A 25,719-nucleotide genomic window follows, 5' to 3' on the forward strand; every position below is an offset into this window, starting at 1 on the left:
GATATATAGAGGACTTAGCTCTTTTCTTTTGCCTCTCCCTCCCTCTTTCCTTCTTCCTTTTCTCCCTCTCTCAATCTTTATTCTTTCTTCTTTTTCTCTCTCCTTTTCATCTCTCTTCTCTGTTCCACCCACTCCCTACCCTGGCTTCTACCTTCCCTTTGGAGATGAGGGTATTGCCATCATTCTCTCTCTCCTTATGAGCTCACAGTCTGTATGTTGCATGGGCCCCAGAGTTACTATTAATGCTGTCTTGGGTTATGGAAGAAGAAGGGGGAGAGGGGTCATAGGAGAGAGACCTGGGAGGTTCTTTAGGGATCATTGGCTGCATTGCCATGAACTCAAGGTTATATGGCAAGTTTATTTTGCTCTTTACCAGTGACCACCTTTGGTGATCAGGTCCTATTTTTCAAACCAGATCTTCTGTCCCATATGTCCCTTGAGTTTCTCCAAGGTTATGATGGGAGACAGTGAGCCAATAGGTTTGTGTTGTGCTTCCAGCCTATTAAAAAGAAAGCACAGAATTTTGCAAAACCATCAAACTGACAGCTTTGCAATTTTTGGAGAACTAAGGCTTGGTTTTAGAAGATACTTTATAGCAATCCCACCAGGATGAAACCTGCTTGTTATTTAGAGAGAGATGCTGAGAAAACATGAACTCCAGTTAGTGACGATAGCACGTTCATAGCACTTACTCTGTGCCACACACTGTGCAAAGCACTTGTAAATTAATTCATTGAATTTCCACAATAACAAAGGGGGAAGCTGAAGCAAAGAGCAACACTCACCATTGTAGAGTTAGGCTGCCATCAGAGGTGGATTCTTAACCATGCATTTAAACTGTCTCCCTATGGTCTCTGTCATACCACGAAGCTGAGCCCCTAGGCCTTTTCAGGACTTAGGATCTCCCACCAGGCACCTATACAGAGGGGTGTGAACTCTCAAGTCACAAAAATGGTTGTTGATATGTGCATGAAGCCCTCACTCTGTCCAAACCCATCTGCAGAATCAGAGGGAAGGTTAGTTAATAGCCTGGGTGAAGTAAGGTATGGTCACTTTGACCTTATCCTGAATAGTCAGCTTTCAGTTGGGCTAACTACTGAGGAATCAACAAATGAGCATCTCCCCAGTATGAATGATACCCTCTCTCATTGGTTGCCCCTAACCAGCAATCCACCATGAGTGGTAGACCTCTTCCTTTTCAGTTTACATAATCACGCCTAATGGTGGGGGCACTGGCAAACATTGTTACCTAGCTAATCCTCCAAGAATGGGATCTCCTATTTTAATCCTGATTGTAGCATCTGTCCCACTCATAACTGTTACATTAGTCAGAGGATATTGGGTATACAATGCAAAATATTATCAAGTAGGGCCCAAAAAGCTGGTGACTACAGGTCCTGTGAAAGAACATGTGTGGCCAGGCCATACTACATGCCTCTTAGCCAGAGGCCAAATAGAAAGGACAGAGTAGGGTCTTCCAGAAAGATCTAGGTGATATACTTCCCATATCCCAGAGGGATTGCCTGGAGAGGCATCATCTGGTCCATGCTAGCCCCTGCTGTGGCCTAGATTGAGTTATTTCTCTGAAATACACTTGCCCTTATCAGGGAATTTTGAAGCCCAGGAGCAAGGTTACCTAAACCAAGGTCCAGCCATTCTACATGTATTGAGCACTTACACTATGTACTTGGTTCATCTTAGTACATTGAGAAAGAATTCCTACTCTTTGTGAATGGGTCAGCAGAGTCTCAAGCCAAAGCCATTCTACTTCCTGGAACAAAGGTTGATGAGCTTCTGAAGGACTGCATGAGGAACACCAGGAAGGGCACTAGCCTCCACACAGTCATCACTATCTTTTTTTTTTTCAGTCATCACTATCTTGAGGGGAGAGTTATAGCATTGTGATTCCGAAGGAGGGCTTGGTGAGGGCTTCCATCAGCCCTTTGATGCCTGGGAAGAGGGAGCTAGATCAGAATGAGACTACCATGCATATCTGGAATGACATAAAGGGGATTTCAGGATTGCAGTGGCATATAGGAAAGAAACAGTCATGGAGAGGGGTGGTGAGATACTAACTTTTCAGTGGAGGGACAATTCACTGCTGGGAGGGGTGGATGGGCTAATCCTCCACAGGCTGAGAGCCCTGGGAAAGTCTCCCAATGCCTGGAGGGAGATAGATAAAAGAAATTTGGTTTTGATGCCAAGCTCATGATTATCCCTTGCACCACATGGCTCTGGACTGCTCTGAGTGGTTTCCTCACAAAGCATGAGGGTGGAGGCATTTAGGAGACTCCCTGCCATCTCTCAGTGGGAGCGGGAGTGATGGTAGTAGCAAAGGCAGTGATAATGATTATAGAGGAGCTAACATTTATTGAGTTCTGTGTGCTGGCTCCTGTTCCAAGCCCTCTATCTATTTTATGCCCACAACAGCCCTATAAGGCAGGCATAGTTTTCACTCCAGGTGCCCAGAAGGCCTTCTGTAGGGACCACAAGCCTGATAGTCAAGAGGTAAACTGGCTCTGGGTCTTAGAAGCTCTTGAGCTCTCCTTGGCCCTGATGAGAGGGAGGGTGCTTAGGGCTCAGAACTGGGAGGTGAGGGGGATCCCTGGGTGGCTTAGCAGTTTAGTGCCTGCCTTTGGCCCAGGGTGCGATCCTGGAGTCCTGGGATCAAATCCTGCGTCGGGCTCCCAGCATGGAGCCTGCTTCTCCCTCCTCCTGTGTCTCTGCCTCTCTCTCTCTCTGTCTATCATGAATAAATAAATAAATAAATCTTAAAAAAAAAAAAAAAAAAAGAACTGGGAGGTGAGAAGCATAGTGGGGAGGAGCATTTCTCTTAGATCACCTACTTAGATGCTGGCTCCCCAGGTATAATTTGCTGAGATCCTGCTCAGGAGCTTGTTAAAAATACAGAATGCCAGGCTCCACCTAAGGCCCAGTAAGTCTGAATCTCTGGGAATAGGGCCAGGTCTTGTGCTTTTTCAATAAGGCAATTTATAGGCATATTAAAGTTGTAAGCTTCGACTGGAGGGTGTAACTCCTACCTTGGACCATTTCTACTCTGTTTTATAGGAAAGGATGGAATATTGGGAAGACTCACATATAACGAATAAAATTTTGGGTTCCCGGCAGAAGGCAAATCATTTATATTCAAATTTACTCTGGAAGCAGAGAAACACAAATGAAGGTTTCTGATAATGTAGACAGGATTGCTAGGTTGTACCTCCAAAAACTCCCAGAGAGAGGTTTGAAACCTTATGACACTCTCCAGCAGATAGGTTGTAACTCCAAATGAAGGCAGAGTTACTTAAAAGTGGAAAAGGCCACCTCAAGGAGCATGAGGCATCTCAGCCTTTGCTTTAAGCAAAGCTTTTGCAGTAACACGCTCTTGCAGGGTTCATAGAAGGCCTACTTGATGCAGACTCCTGATTAAAGACCACCACCTTGCCTGGATACCTTAAACTTTGATGGAGAGTGAGCAGAAACCCCAGAGGTCTCTCCACAGACATCTAGAATAACTCAAACATGAAAACAGATAATTTATAGAGAAAGTAGACTAGATCATTGCCCAGGGAGCAGAGATGCAAGATGTGCTTCGAAAATTGAGCTGTTGGTGGACCTTGATGTTTTCTCCTTGATCTCAATCACAGCAAAACAGCAAATGAGACGTTTCTCTGCTGGGCATGAGGTATAGGTTAAATATATTAACAAAGAGAGGAAATGTGGAAAAGAAATGAGAGGAAGAACATTATTCACTTAACCTCACAGAGCAGTCCTAGAACTAAAAGTCCCTGGACCACTGTCCTCCAAATCCTTGCCCTCAGGAAAGTAAAAGAAGAGCTCTTAGTAAGACACAAGTCCTCCTTTGGAGGCTGGGGGTTGGAAATACAATGGAGCAAGTGTCTGAGGTTGGCCCTCTAGCCCCCAAGTATTTCTGGAACAGTGAATGCCTCTGCACAGCCCATTTTACAGAAGATGGTGAACCTAATGTCCCAGGAAGCCCATGTGAAAGCAGCACGTCCAGAATTTAGCAGAATATGTGGTATTTCTGCTCTAGTTCTTCTTTTTTTCTTATAGATTTTATTTGTTATTCATGAGAGACAGAGAGAGAGAGAGAGGCAGACTTAGAGGGAGAAGCAGGCTCCTTGCAGGGAGCCTGCTGTGGCACTTAATCTCTGGATGGGAATGACACCCTGAGCCGAGGGCAGATGCTCAACCCCTGAGCCATCTAGGCGTCCCTCTACCCTAGTTCTTATAGGTCCAAAAATCAAAGTACAACATCTTTCAGATGAGGTCAGCTGTCTCCTCTAGAGTCTCCTGAAGGATTGCCAGACAATATCCTTCTCACTCCTCACCTTCATGCTCTGCAGTCTGGCTAAAACTGCACACCTAGGGCAGGCTGTCAGGAAGAGCAAGCCGGAACTCTTTGGACACTGAACAAAGCTGTTGTCCACAGACAGAATTTCTTCTTCATCAGGAAAGCATCAGTTCTGTCCTTAAGATCCCTCAACTAATTGAATCAGACCCGCCAGGTTATCTATGATAATCCCCCTTATAGTCAACTGGTTATGGATTTTAATCATATCTACAAAATGCCTTCACAGCAACATCTAGACTCATGTTGGATTGAAAATTGGGGATTGTAGCATTACCAAGCTGACATACAAAAAAAAAGCCATCATGACTAATGATACTGAATAGTTTTCGTGCATTCACGGCTAATCACAGGCCTTCTTTTGTGAAATACACAATAAAATTTAATCTGTGAAAGAATATTGGGCTATCTGCCTTTTTATTATTGAGTTGTAAGAGTTACTTTGATATCTTAAATAGTCCTTTATTAGATTTATATGCTTTGCAAAGATTTTCTTCAAGTCTGTGGCTTGGTGTGATGGTTGATGTTCACTTTTTTCCACATGCAGATCCAGTATTTCCAGTATCAGGTTTTGAACATAATTCTCATTGAATTGCTTTGCCACTGTTGTTGAAAATCAATTGACCATATATATATATGTCAATCCATTTCTGGACTCTTTTCCATTCCATTGATCGATGTGGTGATTATCTCATCAATACCACTCTGGTTTATTTTAGCTTTAGAATAAACCACAAAATTAGGTAAATTAAGTCACCCAACTTTGTTTTTCTTTTTCAAGAACATTTTGGAAATTCTAGTTCCTTTACATTTCTACACGTATTTTAGAATCAGATTCATAGTTTTTATCAAAAAATCTGCTGGAATGATGTGTGGAATTACATTGACTTTATAAACAGATGTAAAGAGAACTGATATCTTAATAATTTTGATTTTTCCAATTTATAAACATGATATATCCACTTATTTTGGTCTTCCTTAATTTCTCTAAGGAGTGTTTTGGAATTTACAATGTAGAGGCTGTCATTTCTTTGGTTAAATTTATTACCAAATACTTTGTGGTCTTTGACACTATTTTAAATGTTTAAAACTTTCCATTTTCAATTGTTGCCGGTATACAGAATTATAATTGAGTTTTATAATATTGATCTTGTATTCTGTGACTTTGCTAAACTCACATATAAGTTCTAATGGTAGTGCTGAATATTCTTTGGAATTATCTAGGTAAATAATTGTGACTTAGGCGAACATTTTTAAAAATTTATTTTCTGATCTTGGTGGCTTTTATTTCTTTTTCTTGCTTATTACACTGACTAGGAACTTCAGTACAATGTTTAATAGATGTGGTAGTGGGTATCCTTGCCTTATTCCCAATCATAGGGTAAAGCATTTATGGCAACTGTAGATTTCCTTTTTTTCTGGTAGATGCCTGTAGGGAGTTTGAGGGACTCAGGGACTGATCAAGGAAAAAGATATTATCAGAAGAGGCAGTTATACACAACAAGCTTTATTGGGTGACATTTGAAAAGTGTTGAATGAGAGAGTCCCTCACATGAGACTTCTCAAAGGCTTAGAAAAAGAAGCCACTTCTAGAAGGCAGGCAGGAAACTGCAGGGGGAGAGGAAGATTGGAGAGAGGGCTTACATGTTTAGGTGATGCCATTCAGCAATAAGGCAGGTAGTCAGTCTCTGGATGAGAAACCTCCAAAGGGCAGCAGCTGCTTGGAGTCTAATAGCTACAAGGCCCAATATTATCAGTAGGCACAGCTTTCAGTGAGGTTTCATGAGTTATGCAAAGCAGGCAGTCTAAATAGCTAAAAATACTTGTTTGAACTATTTTAAAACTAATTGGATGTGCAAAAAATTTCAATTTGGCGCCAGCAGGCTGTTGCACAAATGGGTCTCAGTTAGCAGTAAAGAAATAATCCACCAAAGAGCCATCTTTGGCTCATTTACATACAAAGCCCTGTATTAATTTGAGGAAGTTCTCTTTTCTTATGTTCTTGAAAGTCTACATCATGAAGGGACCCTGAATTATGTCAGATCATTTTTTTTTCTGAACCCTAGTGAGATAATCCTTTATGTGGCAATAAATTGAATTACATGAATGGAGTATTATTGATTGTTAAGACAATCTTTCATTTTTGGGATGAATCTGACTTGGTCATGAGGTAGCATCTTTTTATGTATGGTTGGATTTGATTAACTTACATAGTATTTTGCTTTTATTGTTACCCTTGTTTTGATATTAGAGTTTTGCTAGGCTCATAAAAGTTGGGAAGTACTACTTCTTCCTCTATTTTCTGAAAGATTTTGTGTAAGATTGGTATTATTTTTTCTTTCACTCTTTGTGATAAAATTCTCCAGTGAAACCATCTAGGCCTGGAACTTCTTTTGTGGAAAGGGTTTAGATGCCCCATTAAATTTCTTTGATAGATAAGGTGATTCGGATTTTCTGCTTCATTTTATGTCAGTTTTAATTAATTTTCTTTTTCAAGGTCCATATCTTCTTAGTTTTTGAATTTTCAGGATAAAATTTGTTGCTAATATTCTCATAAAATTTGTTGCTAATTTTAATATTAAAATGTCTGTAGGATCTCTAGTGATAACCACTCTTTCTGTTAATTTATGTTCTCTTTTTTTCTTACTAATTAAAGGTTTATTGATTTTTTCAAAGAACTAACTTTTGGATTTGTCATTTTACCTAGTAATTTATTCTCTGTGCTATGGATTATTCAGGAATGTGTTTAATTTCCAAATATTTTGACATTTTAATAAATATCTTATTGCCATTGGTTTCTCACTTAATTTCATTGTACTCCAAGAACATACTCTGTATGATTTCAATTAAATTTAAATTTAATTAAGTTTAAATTTATTGAAACTTGTTTAATGGCCAAGGCATGTGGTATATTAATTAAAGTACCAAGCACACTGGAAAAGAAGTTATCCAGGATTTAAAGTATAAGTCAAGGTTAAAATAATGTATATTTTTACTTTTTTTTCTGACCTACTTAGGTGCTGAAAGAAAGAAGTTAAAATTCACAACTCTTTAAAATCTAGAAACCCTTAAAAAAGAAAAAAAAAAAGAAAGAAAGAAACTCTTGCAACCATATAGACCCATTTACCACTCCACCAGTTAGTTGCCTTTTATGCCATAGTTGCCACATGTATACATCTATATATATCAAGAGAATTAAGAGGAAAAACAGTTTAAAAAATATTTCATAGATGCTGGTCATCTCATCCTTAAGATCTAATTTTCTATATTGTATATATTCCCTTCAGCCTGAAAATTTTTCTTTAGCATTTCTTGCAGTGCAAGTCTTCTGATAATAATTTTCCTTGGTTTACTTTTTATTTCCCTTGGTTTACTTTTTTATGTCTTTAGTTTGCCTTTATTTTTGAAGAATATTTTCATTTGATATAGAATTCTGGTTTGAGATGTTTTATTTTTCAACATTTTAATGATGTTGTTCCACTGCCTTCTAGATTCTACAGTTTCTGATGAGAAGTCAGTGATTTCTAATTATAGTTCCTTTTTACATGATGTGTCATTTTTTTTCCTGGAAGCTTTCAAGATTTTTTTTTAGTGTTTGGTTTTCAACACTCTAACTATGATTTTATTATTTATTTTGTCTGGAGTTCACTGAACTTGAATCTATAAATTTATGTCTTTCAAGAAATCTGGGATATTTTTTAGCCAATGTTTCTCCATTTTTTTCCATCCTCTCTCTCCTCTCATTTTAAAACTCCAGTTACAAAGTATATTAGATTTCTGGGCATTGCCCCCACCATTTCCTGAAATTCTGTTCATTAAAAAATTATTTTATCCTTTATTAGACTAATTATTTTATTTATTTTATTTTATTTTATTTTATTTTATTTTATTTTATTTTATTTTATTATTTATTCATGAGAGACACAGAGAGAGAGAGAGAGGCAGAGACACAGGCAAAGGGAGAAGCAGGCTCCATGCAGGGAGCCCGATGTGGGACTCGATCCCAGGTCTCCAGGATCAACTGCTGAGCCATCCAGGCATCCCTGTTAGACTAATTTCTATTGATTTATCCCAGATCCATGGACCCTTCCTTCTTTTCACAAGCCTATTTCATGGTGTTTTAAAACTTAAGATATTTTAATTTTTAGTTCTAGAATTTCCTGTTTGTCTGTTTGTTTCCTTGCTGGTATTTTCTGTCTTCATTGTTATAAGCATCTTTTCCTTACTTGAATGGACATTGTTATAATGGCTACTTTAAAGTCCTTGTCTGATAATTCAACATCTGGGTCATATCAGGTTTGTTTATTGCTTTTTCTCTTGAAATTGAATCACATTCTCATGATTAAAAGTTGAATAACTTAAAGTTTTATTCCAGAAGTCGTCCATATTAGGTTGCAGAGATTCTGGATTCTATAACAACACTCACAAGCCTTGGTATTTAAGCAGACATTAATTTTGTTAAACAGAAACCTCTGCCTCTTGGGTGGCAGTTCAAAGTTCTGTGTAATTATTTTAGCCTTTGATGGTGATCTTATAACCTGCCTATGCATGTGTGGTTAGGGAGTCAGTCAGAGATTTGGGCAGAGTTAAATACACAAAATTTGTGGCTCCCTGTTTCTGGCTCTTTCCTTTTTTGGTTCTTTCTGCACTTTCCAGAACTTAGAGTTTCTCCAAATTCTGTTTTCTGTTCTTTGATCAAGAAAGAATACATGTTTTCATTTAGAGAGTAAGTCTCCACATGTGGCACTGACCATATCCTGCCTCAGCCTGCTCTCAAGCTAAAATATGTTAATAATAGGAAATTCACCATATCAGAATCTGCTTGCCTAAATCACTCTCCAGAGTCTCTGGATAGTTATTATTTGTATTCTGTCCAGAATTTATAATTATCTGTCAGAGGGTGGTACTGTGTTAAGAGTTTATTCAAACATACTTAAGTGTATTCGTTTCACCTTTAGTCTGGAAGGTAGATCACCGAATATATAATTGTTACAGGTTTTTTGTTTTTTTCTTTCTTTCTGCACAGTTGCCATTCCTACATCTTCTAGTGTTAGTTGAGAAGTCATTTATGTTGTGAAATTATTTCCCTGAATGCAACACACTGTTCTTCTCTGGCTGCTTTCAAGATTTTCTTGTTATCATCATCTTTATCAGTTAGACTATGGCATGACTTGATTTTATTTGTATTTATAATGCTTAGGATTACTTAGACTTATCAGATATATTCACATTTTCCACAACATTTTGGAAGTTTTCATTGTCTCCATGTTTGTTTGTTTTTTTAAATTTTCTCTGACTCCTCCTCTTCTAGGATCCCAATTTTATGTATTTTGAAATGCTTGAAATAATCCTACAGGTCTCTGAGGTTTTTGTTTACTTTTTTTCAATCTTTTTTCTTCTTTTCTTTGGATTGGATAGTTTTTATTAACCCATATTCAAGTTCAATGATTCTTCTGCTCTTCTCACTCTGCTGTTCACAGTCCATTTAGCATATGTTTTCTTGTACTTTTCAGGTTTTGAGTTTTCCTTTTGCACTTTTAAAACCTTCATTTTTTGGGGATCCCTGGGTGGCGCAGCGGTTTGGCGCCTGCCTTTGGCCCAGGGTGTGATCCTGGAGACCCGGGATCGAATCCCACGTCGGGCTCCCGGTGCATGGAGCCTGCTTCTCCCTCTGCCTGTGTCTCTGCCTCTCTCTCTCTCTCTCTCTCTGTGACTATCATAAATAAATAAAAATTAAAAAAAATATTTAAAACCTTCATTTTTCTATTGAGATTCCCTATTAATTTCTTCATTAATACTATATTTTCCTTTAATTCTTTATATATACTTATAGTAGTTGCTTTGAAGTCTGCTAAACAGAACATATGGACTCAATCAAAATTTCTAATGATGGGGTCTTTGATCCATCAGAATGGAACACATTTTTCTATTTCTTGGTATGTCTACTAAGTTTTTGTTGTTGTTGTTCAAAACTGGATACTTTAGGGCATATGTTCTAGTGATGCTGGATTCTACTGCATTCTTCAAGTCTTTAAAATTTTTAAAATCTTTTTGGTCTGCTTGATTTTTTTTTCTATTCTAATAAGTTATCTTGCTTGTACTCAAACTACAAACTTTTATTTCCTGTAATTGGAAGTTCAAAATCTCTATTCTGCTCTATGGCTTCTCACTGCTGCTTTTTTTTTTTTTTTTTACCTTGCCACCTTCAGTACTTCCTCTATGCCCAATAATTTGGTGGTCAGCCAAAGATTTGGGCAGATTTTGGAGCACACTCTTTCAGCAATTTACTTGCTTAAATTTTCAACTGCTCTGCCAGTCTCTGGCTCTTTCCCCTGACACTTTAATTCCCTAAGAGTAGATTACTGTTGCCCAACCTATGCATGGTTTGGAAATGCATTTCAGTTAAAAAGTACAAACACACAGACTTGTTCCATTAGTTTTCTCAAGAGTAGCTTCTTCTCTGCTTTCTCCTTAAGACACACACACACACACAGAGTTTCCTGAGTTCTCCCTTTTACATGTATAATTTAGTGATCAGCCAAGAATTAAAAGAGAGTTTATGCTCAGATTTTATGGCTCTCTCTTACTGTAGTTTCTTGCTGATGGGGTTATCTCCTCAAATTTTCACTTCTTTAGCCTTGAACTCATCTCTGGCACCAAGAGCCAGTCAGGCTGCATTCTTCTATTGTCTTGGTCCTGAAAGTTGGGGAATGTCCTTAGGCTACAGTGTCAGAAACATAATTCTTAACTTTTCCAGTTGTAGTTTTTGAAGAATAAACTCTTTACATTCTGTCTGCTTTTGAGCATTTTATTTTGCCCTTAAATATTTGTTGATTTTTAAAAAATATCTTATCCAGATCTTAAAATTATTTGTGAAATGATTTGCATTACCAGTTCATGTTGCCATATTTCCAGAAGTTCTCTAAATGTAATTTTAATCTGCATTTTTCTTATCATTAGTGAAGTTAAACATCTTTTCATATTTTTAGGTCTATTCTTTTATCTTTGTAAATAGTTCATAACTTTTGCCTAATTTTCTGCCAAGTTTTTGGTCATTTCTTTTACCTGAATTTTTAAAAGTTCTTTATATATTAAGACATTAGCCCTTTGTGTGATGTATCGTGCAAATACCTTCTCCCAATTTATCATTTGTCTTATTTTGTTTATGGTCCTTTTTGGTAATGCATTTTTTAAAATAAGTTTTTATGTAGCAGAGTTGAGCAATCTTTTATTGCATCTGGATTTTGAATCATAGTTAAAAAATCTTTCTCTATACCCATGTTATAGAGGAATTCACTCACATTTTCTTCTTTTACTTATAGGTTTTCATTTTTTTACATTTAGGACTTGGATCCATTTGGAGTTTATTCTTATATGTAGTATGAGACATGGATCTATTTTATTGTTTTCCAAGGGCCATTAGGCATCTCAGGTTCAGTTACCAAAAAGTTTCAGTGATTTGAGATGCTATCTTTATAATACACTAAATTTCCATATATATACTTGTCTGTTTTTGGATTTTATTCGATTCCATCAGTCTGTCTTTTCTTGTGCTAGCACAACATAAAGATGTTATAGTGTTTTATGTATTAGCACAAGCCTCTCTCCTCATGGCTTTTCTTCTTCAGTTTTTTCTAGTTTCTCTCACATGTTTATTTTCCATACAAAGTTTACTATCAACTTTTTAAACTCTATAAATTTTTGCTGTTATTTTTATTGGGATTGTGTTACTTTAATAAGTGAACTCCAGGAGAGTCAACATCTTCATGACTTTAAGCCATCCTATCTAAAACGAAGAGATGTCTACATCTATTTTTGTGTCTTTCAGTAGTGTTTTAAAGTTTTTCTCATGTTGTTTTTCCACATTTCTTGTTAATTTTAGGTATAGTTGATCCTCATTATTTGTGGATTCCATATTTGTGAATTTATATACTCACTAGAATTTATTTGTAATTCCAAAATCAATAGTCAGTACACTTTGTGGATATGCATATGCTCCGAGCTGTGAAAAATGAGTCACTCACCTGCCTCGTTTCAGCTCTCCTGCTCTAAAAAAGTGTCCTTTTAATAGTGTATTTTAATGCCACATTTTCTACATTGTTATGCTTACTGTTGGTGATCTTGCTGTTTAAAATGATTCCCAAGATGAGCACTGGGTGTTATAAGGTTGGCAAATTGAATTAAAAAGAAAAAAAAAAAAGGTGGATGGATTTAAAAAATAATAATAAAATGGTCCCCAAGTGTAGTGTTGAAGTACTATCTAGTATTCCAAAGCGCAAGAAAAAAAATGAGTGTTATACAATCTTCTTTAAGGCATGAGTTATAGCACTGTTGGCTGTGAGTTCTATGCTTATAAATATTTATTAAATAAGGTGTCTTTAAACAGTCACACAAAAGAAGGTTATATATTGATCAATTAGTGAAAATGATATGATCAAAGGTTTGCAGGAACTTAATCCCATATTTCACTGGGGGCAATGATTCAGTATTTGCTAAATTCAGTGTTACAGATGACTTTACAATACAGAAGTACCATGAATAATGAGAATCAACTATATCTTGTTTTCTTGTTTGCAATTATAAGTGAGGTTTCCTTTATCAATATATTTTCTAGTTGATCATTATTTGGATATACAAAAGCTACTGATTTCTGTAGTTAAAGTTCTTTTCTGCCACCTAGCTGAGCTCTTACATTGTTTGAATTACTGTTATCACGGATTCTCGCTGGCTTTTCAGGTATGCTCTTTTATCATGTGCAAATATAATTTTACTTTTACTTTTTCAATTCTATTCCCCTAATTAATTTCTCTTGTCTAAATGTTTTGGTTACCACATCTTCCCCACCTTTTAGGGCAGTTATCTATATGGAACTGCTCTGAGTTGGTAACAGACTAGGTCATTGATCCAGAGACTCCTGGAGTTGAAAAGGAACTCAGAGGTAATGTCTGCTATTTGATGGATTTTTTTTTTTTATATCGCTCAAATGGTCATCCAGTTTCTTGAATATCTGTTCCATTTCTTCTGGTAAGAGTATATATCTCTTTCAGAGAGTTCCCCTGTACCCATTCCACATAGTACTTGTATGGTTGTCAATCGCTCCATCCTGGACCCACTCTTGGCTTATGACCCAGGCCGATTATATGTGGTGGCCAAAAAATCTAGACACATAACTATTATTTTTTGGCAGACTGAACCCCACGTATTACTTCTTCTGGCATACACTAAAAGCGTAGATTTATGCAGTGAAAATCAAGCACACAAATCACCTAAGGTAATGACTACAGATGTGTGTATGGGGATGGAAATGCATTAGTGCACCACTGCCATTACTCTATACAACCAACTATCCTTCAAAAGATATTTAAATAATAAAAAATAAAGTCTTATGTATACCAACATGGTAATTTTTTCTGGTCCTCTTCATAATCTGTGCCATTTCTGAGTTAGTTTCACTTCATTATGGTTCTTATTTCCTTGCTTCTTTGTATGCCTGGTAATTTTTTATTGAATGGCACACATTGTAAATTTTACTTTATTGGGTGTTTTTTTTTTTTTTAAATCCCTGTAAATATTCTTGAGCTTTGTTTTGAGACATAGGTTACTTGGAAACAGTTTGATTCCTTTAGGGCTTGCTCTTCAGCCTTATTGTACAGGACCAGAGAAGTGTTTAGCCTAAGGCCAACTTTGTTTCAGGACTGAGGCAAACCTCTTCTGAGTACTCTACTTGATGCCTCCTGATTAAAGATATCTATTATCTATCCTGACTGGAAGAAACAGGAGATATTCCCAGATCTGTGTGATCTATAGGGATTGTTTCCTCTAACTTTTTTTTAAAAGTTCTCCCTCCAGCCTTGAGTAGTTTCCTCACAGGCAGGTACTGACTAGTACAGAGATGAAAACTCAAGGGGGCTTATCGACATATATCCAGAATTGTTCTCTGTGTAGCTTTCTCCTCTCCAGCTCTCTATTCTGTAGACTCCAGTTGCTTTGGTCTTCTCAGAATCCTAGTTTCAGTTCCTCCATTCACAGAAGGTATCAGGCTCTGCCTAGGTTCCTGCTCCCTTTGCTGCAGCCTGGAAACTGACTCTAGGAAGTAAGCTGTGCAATCATGGGGCTTACCTCACTTGTTTCTCAGAGATCATTGTACTTTATTGCCTGTGTCCAATGTTTTGGAAACTGTGGCTACATATATTTTACCTAGTGTTTTAATTGTTTCAAGCAGGGGTTTGGGAATGAAATCAGGTTCCTGTTATTCCACACCAGCTAGAAGTAGAAATACATTGTTCTTATTGCAATTTTCCCCAGCCAGTGAACTGGACAGTATCAATAAAGTACAACACAGTATACATACCTTTAATATCACTGAGAGTATCATGCATTGTGTAATATAGTATCAACAAAATTTTCTTATGTATATTTGTCCTGTAGTTCTTCATTCTCTCTACATGCCTCTAAACCAGAAAACAGTGATTGGTCCAAAAATAAAATGGAGATATAGAGAGGTAGCATAGAGAAGGTAAGTACCTTCCAAATGTCTGATACAGTATTTCTTTGGAGCATGGCATATTGTCAGCACTCAACTGCTTGTTGAATAATTGAATGAATGCAGGCAGGCTTACATGAATGCATGCTTGCATGCATGCATATGACTTGATGAATGGTTTCTTCCCTACCTTACCAGTTCTCCACTGTACAGACCAAAACTAAGTAACTACTTCAGAGCCTTTCTGCCTATGAGAAATCTCTGGGTTCTGGGAGGGTAGCAAACCTCCCCACACACTGTCTCACATCTTATTCTGCTTTATTTCCTCACTCTTAAACTCCTTTCTTGCTACATTACTACCTTTATCCTGATGCTGAGCTGATGTCTCTTTTTCTTTCATATTTTTGGAGGTAGATTTCTCCTTTAATTTCTTTGCCATAATCCTGGTGACACCCAAGTTTTCAGGTATATAAACCCCACTTTTAATTAGGTTGCAAATTTGCTGATACTCTAAAATCTATCTTTTCTATTTGCTAAAAGCATCTAATATTTTTCTTATTAATAATCTGTACCCTATTATTATACAGCCCTGTGGCTATTATTGACTAGAAAAAGAGAATTTGGAAAAGCTATTTCATTTTTGAAATAAAGTGAAAAGAAGTGAACACTTTTATGTCATTGCTAAAATGTGTTCAAAGAAAACAGTAATAAGTAAACAATACAATAGTTTTGAAATGTTTCCAATGTAAGAGTTTTTATTCTGGTTCCACACTCAATTAGAGGTACCTACAACAGACTACAAACAAAAATAATTAGGAAGGACTTAATAAAAATTTCCAGAAATCAATAATTTTGTTTTGCAGATCTCACACAAGTTACTAGGTCTTCATTTCAGTCTTAAAATTAAATTATAAAATTCCTTAATTCAGATGAGATAATCAACTTAAAACAATTCTGCAGCTTCCAGGTTATAGCTGCAGTTTCTGGATAATAATTACATTAACTTGCCCCCAAAATCTTAAAATCCTATGCAATAATCTGTCAGATTAAACTTTTGGGTATGTAGAGTTTACCAAAAGATTGAGTGTAGTGTTGTGAGGACAGGGAAAATAATAGGATAAAGAATGGTTAGAAAAAAGCCAGAACCTGTAAATGTAAACAGACAGGAGATCCAGGTGGGGGATAACAGGTAAGTGTGCCTGTTTTACAAATAGGGTAGAAATGGGTAGAATGAAAGGCAGCCTTACCTCAGCAGAGGGGCTAGTTCCACAGTGTTGAGCGGCTGAGGTCTGGGCAGCCCTGGAGGAATGTTGGCTCTTAAACAAAGTTGCCACTAGACTGCTTTAAGGTTTCTCAGAAGTGGTCCTCAGCCCTTTGCTGCTGTGGGTGGCTCTAGGAGGGAAGGGCAGGGCTGCTTGAGGTGGAGGTATGGCAGCGATGGCGTGGCTGGCTGACTCCTAGACCCTGGGCCGAGGACCTTCTCTGGGGAGGTGGATGTCAGCACTATTTAAGGGTATTAGAGTTTTTGCCATACTGGGAACTAAACTGGCCTGGAAACTGGGGAGTAACCTCATGTATACTATTCTTGAGAGAGGTTTCAGGGTGTTCCAGTGATAGGTGATGTCGTGCCCCTCCCACCTTGGGGTTGGGGTGTTTCTTGGGGTAGGATTCTTGGGACCTGATGCCAGGAGAAGAGTCATCTGAGTCTGAGGACATCGTCTCCTGGAGAGGCAGCCTCTTGGCAGGTTTCTTTTTCTTCTTTCTAACATTCTCCTGTTTTAGCTCTCGTAAATCCCCAGTATCAATTTCTTTGAGTGGCCATATTAAGAAAGTAGAGTTCTTCGTGTTCACATCCTCCCTACAGAGAAAGAGAGAGACAGAACAGTGTAACCCTGGTCTTGTTGGCTGCTGTGTCTACAAAGATGTCCAAGCTAGCCCTGAGGTGTTTCTCAGCTCATTGTCCCTTGGCTTTCTTCCCATGGAATGAAGTCACAGAAGTCCTGTGGCCTCTGACAGTCTGGGCTGAGCTTTATTCCATGCAGGTCATTTCCACCAATCTTTGATATCTGAGCTTCTGTGGCACAGAGAACCTAATGTCATTTGAACTGTGTCCTGACCAAGTCAGTAAGTGAAGCAACAATTCCTGGCCAAGAAGTCCCTTAGCATGCCTCCGCAGAATTGACCTGTATTTACTACCCCTGGATGATAAGCTTGGGTACATCATAGTTCAGTTCATTCCTGACATAGTGACTGGAGCTTGCACAGTAGAGATGCTCTAGCTCTCTTAGTTTTCCCTAATTCCTGTATGGCATACTATCAGAAAAATGTCCCCTAAATTCAAAAGCAGTGTGATTTTTAATTTAATTGACATTTGATAGTACTATGAAGTTACAGAACTAGTCTTATCATTTAGAAAAATGTAGTGTACACGATCTACTAATTTTGACAGGGGAGCTAAGAATTCTCAATAGGGAAAGGACAGTCTTTTCAATAAATTGGGAAAACTAGAAATCCCCATGGTTCCTATCTTACAACACTCACAAAAATAAACGTGAAATGGACATAATCAAACTCCCAGAAGATAACACAGGGGAAAAACTCCTCTATACTGGTTTGGCAATGGTTTTTTAGATACAACACCAAAAGCACAAGCAACAAAAGCAAAAATGAACAAGACTACATCAAACTAAAAAGCTTCTGCACAGCAAAAGAATCAAACAACAAAACAAAGAAGCAACCTAAGGAATGACAGAAAATATTAGCAAACTATATACCAGGTAATGGGTTAATGTCCAAAATATATAAGGAACTCATACCACTTAATATCAAGAATAAATAAATTCTGCAGAATAAACTCTTATTTAGTCCTGGAAAAAACTAATAATCCAATTAAGTAATGGGCAGACAGCCTGAACAGACATTTTTTTCTAAAAAAGACATGAAAATATGTTCAATATCACTAATCACAAGGGAAATGCAAATCAAAACCACAAGGAGATATCACCTCACACCTGTTAGGATAGCTATTGTCAAAAAGACAAGAGCTGTTGGTGTGGAAAAAAGTGAGCCCTCCTACTCTGTAAATGGGAGTGTAAACTGGTAGTCACTATGGAAACAGTATGGAAGCTCCTCAAAAAATTAAAAATTAAAAATGGAACGACAATATGATCCATGAATCCCACTTCTGTTATCAAGAAAACAAAACAAAATAAAAAAATAACAGAGGTTGGCAAGGACATAGAGAAACTGGAACCTGGTACACTGTTGGTGGAAATATAAAATGGTAAAGCTCCTGTGTGGCAATTTCTTAAAATATTAAAAATAGAAATACCATATGATCCCTCAACTCCACTTCTGTGAATATATCCACAAGAAGGAAAGTAGGGACGCAAACAGATATGTACATTCACGTTCACTGCAGCATTTCTCACAACAGCCAAAAGGTGGAAGCAACCCAACTGTCCACCAACAGATGAATGGATAAACAAACTGTGATATATACACACAAAAAGATATTATTCAGCCTTAAAAAGGGAGGAAATTCTGACACAGGCTATATAACATGGATGAACCTTGAAGACATTATGCTAAGTAAAATCAGTCAGTCACAAAGGACAGATACTGAGTGATTCCACTTACATAATACACAAAGACTAGTCACAATCAGAGAGACAGAAAGTAAAATGGTGGTTGCCAAGGGTTAGGTGTGGAGAGGGAATGGGGAGGGCTTAGTGTTCAATGGGTACAGAGTTTCAGTTTGGGATGATGATGAAATTTTGGGAGTGGCTGATGTGATGGTTGCAGAACAATGTGAATGTACTTAATGCCACTGAACTGTATGCTTAAAAATGGTTAAAATGATAAATTTTATAATATGTGTATTTTACAACAATAAAAAAAAAATAGTCCAAGCAACAGCAGTAACATTGGAGAAAGTGTCCCAGGAGGCCAGAAACAAAATTATCTTGAAATAGGAGGCCAGCACCTATGTGGATGTGTAAGTTCTGTGAGACTATGTTCTCAGAGACTCATCTTGAAATCACAAGACAAGGTTGTAACGCCACCCCTGCTCTGTAACATAAAAAATCTTGTGGCTCAGTTGGTTAAGTGTTCTACTCTTGACTTCGGTTCAGGTGATGATCTCAGGGTCATGAAATCAAGCCTTGAGTTGGGCCCTGCACTCAGTGGGGCGTCTGTTTGAGATTGTCTCTTCCCCCTCTCCTGCTGCCCCTCCCTTTGCTTGTACCCTTTCTCTCTCAAATAAATAAATCTTTAAAAAATAAAATAAAAACCTACCTACCACATTACCATCAACCATCCCTCACATTGTTGTCTCTCTCCTGAGCAGACTAAGTTAATATGTTCTATTTCCTTTTTCAGAGATGTCTTCTATTTCCCATGTATCAGGTCTGGTCATAGTCCAGTCTACCACCTATAACTCTCAGAAAGAAGAGCAACAGGAAGGAGGAATGGGAAGTACAGAGAAAGGCACCCAAAGATTAAGATAGAAGAGAGGCTGACCTGCCTACCTGAAGAATACCAGGAAGATGACTATGGAAAGAACCCAGGAAATCACACACTACCAGGATAATTACAATCTAAGTAGGCAATAATGAAATAAGAAGTGTTGACGTCATGCCAAAATGCAAGTAATATATTATTAAGTGTGGAAAAAAGTCACAAACAATGTATGTTACATTTTCCTGTGGTTATTAAAATTGTGAACACATAAAGATGACTAGAAAGAAATCTTTCCATCAAACTGTTAATAGTTGCCTTAGGGAAAAGAATTCTAGTAGTATTGTCAACTCCACAATTATTTTTTATTTTTAATAATATTTTATTTATTTAAGATTGAGAGAGAGAGAGCGAGACAGCGTGAGAATGCACCTGTGTGTGTGGGGTAGGGGCAGAGGGAGAGGGAGAAGCAGACTTCCTGCTGATCAGGGAGCCCAATGCAGCGGGCTTGACCCCAGGACACTGGGATCATGATCGGAGCTGAAGGTAGATGCTCAACTGACTGAGCCACCCAGATACTCCACTTACTGCACATTAAAAAAAAAATTTAACTGTTATACATAAGGGGAAAAATTTTGATTTTGAGGAAAAACAACATAGCAGAGAAAATACACTCTAGAAGGACTATGTCAAAATATAAATGGTGATTACTTTTGAAATATGGAACTATAGCTGGTTTTCATATTCTTTTTGCTTTTAATTTCTAAATTATATTAACTATGCATACTTTTGGAATAAGAATAAAAATTGGCAAATTGTCATGATCAGAATAAAAAGCAGACCAGGATTTTAACCAAGAAAAAGCCTTTACATTAAGTAAGCAGATGCTGCTCAGCTACCCCATTTACTCTCCAGAATCTACTGTCGACCAAGTTCAAGATATTCCACAAGGAAATGTCCCCTTGTAGAAGGGGGGGGGCAGGGTAGATGTGAATCTGATGTGAATTCTTATCCACCTGCCCCCCAAAACCATGTACCCTCACACTACTCCATCCAAACTCCTCTGAGGAAAGGGGAAGGTGGCCATGCTCCTGACTCTGGCCAGTGGATATTATCCATCAGCATACTTGGAAAGCATAAATGGCTTTCTTTTGTTTTATGCCAAAACCAAGAAAAATTCAGTGTCCTATTAATTATTTTAGGCTATAGGTTTGTTTAAGTATGATAAACAGGTCAAAATTACATGTGCATTGTGTCAGAGGGTGGGGGTAAGATGAGAGAAGCCAGGCACTGTGTCTTCACTGGTTCTTCAGAAGCAGCTGACCCCACTTTGGGTAAGAAAGCACTGAGCACCTACTCCACACTCTCCTTGGGTCAAAATCCACCTCATTTGCTTGATTAGTGTCAGCTCATCTTGTCCTATTCTCACTGGTTCTCTGAGGCCTCATTTCTTTTCTGCCCTATGTGTTTATCAGAAAGCTGGTCTCCAAAGAGGAGGACCTACAAGGTAGATGCCAAGTAGATGTCTGATAAAGACCACAAGGCCCCTGAATTTTAACAATGGAAGGAGGAGAAAATGGAGAGAATATTATGAAAGTCCAAATTGTTACCACTGGCCCTCAGGGTGAACAAATCTCTATGACTCTCAACATTCTCTTGTTCCCGTATTAGAGCACCACAGCACACTTGCCACAAACAGGCAATGACATTTGTCTCTCCAGATAATATGGCACATTCACAAACAGGGTTTGCTGCTGAACTGCTGATTTTTCAGGGCTTTGTTCCAGCATAGGAAATGGGGCTCCTAATCTGACCAGAAGGAACGAGGGGGCTAATAACATACTGAGGCTTAATGATTTCAGATGCACAGCTCCTTCTAAGGGAAACACAGTCAGCAGTGACAGGGCAAGATTATGGGAAGTGATTCATCTCATGTAATGTCAGAGCCAGCACTGAATCTTGAGGTTTCAATCAACCACTTAATATCACTGCTGTCAGGAAGATGGTGTGACGGTCCCACACTACACAGAGAAAGGGAGGAATGTTAACCAACATGGAATTATAATTTCTTTGGGGACATATTCCTAAATCCAAATGGCTTGATGGAAAATGATTCAAAAGGCTAATATTCAGGAATTGGGAGCTGACCACAGACTCGGATAAAACACCTCTGAACCCTAGGAGAGTGGTCTCCCCTCCCACAGACTCATACACAGCCATGTCCCCAAGGTCACACAATTATAATCACACAGCAAGAAGAGAACATTCCTTGCCTTCAGGATCTCAGTACCCAGCAATTTCTTTCAGATACCCATTGATTTTTTTTTTTTTTTTTTTTTGGAGCAGAGAAAATGATTAGTTCTCTCTGGCTTTCCTGATCACATTTAGAATGTTGCTAATTTTTTCAAGAAATCCAACTCCCTCAAAGTGAATCTTTTTAAGGAGGAGACTCAGAAGTTTGCCCCAAGGCTTCCTCTGTCAATAATGTAGGAGGGATCCTAGCTATCGCTGGAAGGGATATCCAGCCAGTTACCTGGCACCAAGTACAGGGATTTAGCTCAGGCCTGCCAGAGGCACCTTGACTGGATGAGCTCATAGTCCCCAGCCTGTCCTCCACCAACCTCTCTGTGAATGGTTGAATAATGCCTGGTAAGGGCACTCCCCTTTACTGGAGAAAACCAGAAGCCAGAGCATCCAACCCACCAGGCATGCTTCCCCAGCAACAGCGCCAGTGGAGGCCACAGCCTTCTGATAGGAATAGGATCCCCGGGGAGGAATCAGGGAACAATTCTGCTGGGAGTTCTTTGTGTGGCAAGAGGGAGGATGCCAAGTGGGGGGAAATTCCTCCTGGTCTGCTTGCATCTTGGAATTAGGAGAAATTATATGTGTATCCTCTAAACAGAAAGTTATAGCTAGGTTAGGGAATGTTTTCACTCAGAACAGACATCTCTATGCCATGAAGTATAGAAAAAAGCTCAGGGACATCACTAAAAGCAGGTAAGGCAAGAAAAATCACATCCCTCCATCAGGCACACTCTCAGAAGGCAGGTACACCTCCCTCAGCTGTGCTGCCAGAAAATGCACTCATCGTGTGGCAGAGGAAAGAGAAGATCAAGCCAGTAATACCCTCAGTTGATTTCACATTGTAAATATGGTGATACTACAATTCTCTTCTTTAAGAACTAGTTATTTGGAATTTAGTATGGGTACCATATTGGATGATGGAGGACAAAAGTCCTCAAGAATCATTTAAGTGTCAAATTTTAAGCTGAAAATAAAAGTAGGCATTGATTTTGACCATATTCACTCAGTTTTGAACTTGTTACCCACCAGATACTTCCCTTCCTGTCCCTCACTGTGTGTGGCCCTCAGTTAGGAACCAAAAAAGGGGCCTGCAGGAAATACTCTGTCACCCACAGCTGAAGGCCTCAAGAAAGAAGAAAAAGCAGGGATGCAGAAGATGGGAGAGCTGAATGTCTGGCATCCTGGTGCATGCCTGGGGCCATGTGCCCCTGTCTGACCAACCCCAAAAGGATGGTTATAGGGGATTCAATATTTTAAAGTTAAATGTGGTCAAAAGCTGTTCTGTTGGAGTTGCAAGCTACTGCACAGTTCTTTTAGCAGCCCCTGAAGAAGGTACCAGTATTTTTTTTTTTTTTAGTAGTCTCATTTGCTATAATGATATAAAGGCTTACTAAAGAAAAACCAAAGGGGGATGGTACCTTTATAAAGCACATACATAGGAAGGGCTCCTGATGAGAAAGGACCTACCGGAAGGAAATGCCAGTGGAGATACAAAATAAGACCTACATTGTCAGTCTGTGTGCTCACACTTGCCAGCCCTGATTACGGAAACAGAGACAGATTAAACTCTGAATTTAGCAGGTTGGACATGACTTCTACTTAAGAGAATTAAATGCAGTCTCTTGCTAGCACAGAGGCAGCTAGAGCAAAACAACAGTGGAAGTTACCATGGGGAGACTAGAGAGTCAGTCTACTTCTGCTGGGGAAAGCCCTAGAAACTAGGGTAGATAATTAGCATCTAAGAGCTTTAAATAAGGCCTGGGGAAGGCCTAATACAGAAAAACAATTAAAGGCTTTTCAAAGCAGAGAAAGAATTGAATTTTAATTTGAAAATAGGATGGATAATGTTGAATTTAGTGAAAATAGTCAATACCTAGACACATCTATTTATATTCCTTTCAAATGTATTATAATTTGGACATCATTTTGTTTGAGTAGGATTTTGAGATTCACAAAAAACGTGCTATAATTTTAAACAAACATTATACTCATCTAGAAGAGAATGAAGAATTGTGGATTTTCAATAAAAATACTGAAAGATCTTCTATGAAACCATGCACCTCTCAAGGAACAATGCTGGGCATCTACTAGTATTTGTTCACTGGTTCATTCTTCACATAGTCTTTGGGCACATCCTACGAGCTGGACCTTGGCAACTATGATTTAGATGGGGACAGAATCTGGCACCTGCTTTCAAGGACACGTGCCTAACAGGAGTGAGAAACTGAGAAAGTACATGGCCCAACAAAAGGGAAAATTTCTGTAATGAAAACCTCTCTAGGATGCAGTGGGATCACTTTATTGCATAGGATGGCTGAGTCTTGGAACATGACATAGAGATGGTGATGCTTGAGTTCAATGTTAGAGTTCCCTGATGGCCAAGGGCAAAGAATAACATTCCAGGGAGGGAATGCTTAGCTTATACATAGCACAGAGCCCTGAAAAAGCATGGCATGGGGAAAAAGCTACAAGTAGTTTAGTATAGTTATACTCCTAGCCAACAGCCAAGGTTCCTTGGGGAGGGAAGAGAAGGCAAGAGAGGGGAGACATCAGCCTATGAGACTGCCCATACATAGTGTGGCTGTGAAAGGAGGGAGGATGCTAGATCACAGTGCAGAGGGCTTGTGGGAGGTTGCTTAGGGGATGACTAGAGAGAAGTGAGGCTAGGGCGGCAGGCCTGGGTCAGACCCACAAGAGGCTAAGCTAGAACAAGAAAGGGCATGGGAGGGAGACTCTGAAGGATTTTTTCAGTAGAGGTGGAGCAGGAACAGATTTGCATGCGAGGAAGATTCCTCTGCTCAGCCCTTCTGGAAGACGGCTGGGACTGTCCTGTGGCAGGAGGAGGCCAAAGGCAAGGGCCTCAGGAAATGAGAGGCCTGACCCAAGGCAGTACAGGTCCAGCAGAGCTGAGAAATATTTGCAAGTTAGGATCAATATAACTTGGAGACCAGCGAGGTGTGGTCGGTGAAGGGCAAGACGAAGCCAAAAATGACTACCAGATTTCTGCTTGGAAAACTGTGACTGGCAGGTGGAAAAGAGAAATGAGTCAAGGAAGGCAGAGATGGGAGTGGGTCTGTGGGGAGCTATAATTTAAGACTAGATATGTTGAATTTGAGATTCTACACTCAGGTGGACGGCTAGAAATAACAGGATTCCTGCCATAGGCTGAGCTTTACCCCAGGCATGCAATGACCATCTCTAATCCTCAACCCCATCCGAATCTCACTGTGAGCAAACAAGCTCCAAGATGATAAGCAACCCGCCAAGGGCACAAACTAAATGAGGCTGGGGCTGGGATAGGAATTCAGGTCTTAGCTTCTAAGGCCCTTTCCACTGTAGTTAGCAGCCAGGTCTGCACATTACAGCCAGTGGAGAGCTTTTAGAAAAGTTCGTTCCAGGCCTCACTCTCAGAGGCTACGATTCTGATGCCAGAGCACAGGGGTGGTCTGGGGTGGAGAGGGAGATATGAGGTCCTTAGTGTAAATGGAATCATGGGAGCAAGGGATATGGTTGAAATAGAGCAGGGAGGAAATGTAGAGGGGGGAGGAGCCATGACAGGTCTCAAGGGAAGGAAGGGAAGTTGACAGAGTCAAATAGATCATAGACTGAAACAGCATGCATAGTCAATGTGAGCGTGGGAGAGGTTCTGAGTGTTTCCTGTGGACACAGCTTCACGAAGGGATAAAGGAGGAAGCCAACACCCAAGGCTCCTTCCCTTGGGGAGGGAAGAGAAGGCAAAAGAGGGGAGACATCAGCCCATGAGACTGTGCATACATAGCAGCGTAGCTGTGAAGGGAGGGAGGAGCCAGATCACAGTGCAGAACCAAGGGAGTTCTACGGATTTAGGACTGGGGGTGTGCGTGCATGCACTTGTGCATGTATGTAAACAGGGGAGGCAGACTCGGGTTTTTGCTGAGGGGAAGGAATCAGGAGAGGAGCTGAGGAGATAGGAAAGAATCCAGGGTAACTGATGGAGCAAGAGCCGGACCATGGGGACAGGCTCTGGAGCCTGGTGGGCAGGTCAGCCTTGGATAAAAGAGGGCACTTTGACATCAGGGGGAAAGGCAGAGGATTCTACAAGCTCAGACGCAGGGGGTTAGGG

At 39.2% G+C, this 25,719-nt stretch overlaps 1 protein-coding gene across 8 annotated transcripts in view; it reads right to left on the reverse strand.

Annotated features, from left to right (window-relative positions):
* VWA3B (von Willebrand factor A domain containing 3B) overlaps positions 1–25,719 on the reverse strand; it is a 229,576-nt gene that overhangs the window by 10,646 nt on the left and 193,211 nt on the right. For 2 of the 8 annotated variants that reach the window (XR_005365788.1, XR_005365787.1), the window contains exons 27-28: positions 16,103–16,713; positions 15,583–15,651 (exon numbers count right to left, since the gene is read on the reverse strand). Coding sequence is in view for 5 of the 8 variants with exons in the window: in XM_038551080.1 (XP_038407008.1) it covers positions 14,724–14,823; positions 16,103–16,154; positions 16,534–16,713 (332 nt within the window). In the remaining 3 variants the exon portion in view is untranslated. Of the gene's footprint in view, positions 1–788; positions 917–14,723; positions 14,824–15,582; positions 15,652–16,098; positions 16,714–25,719 lie in introns of those variants that run through there. The other 6 variants (XM_038551080.1, XM_038551083.1, XR_005365789.1 and 3 more) reach the window with 6 other exon arrangements.

The sequence above is a fragment of the Canis lupus genome, chromosome 10 (assembly GCF_011100685.1).
Source record: "Canis lupus familiaris isolate Mischka breed German Shepherd chromosome 10, alternate assembly UU_Cfam_GSD_1.0, whole genome shotgun sequence".
In the NCBI taxonomy this organism is placed as follows: Eukaryota; Metazoa; Chordata; class Mammalia; order Carnivora; family Canidae; genus Canis; species Canis lupus.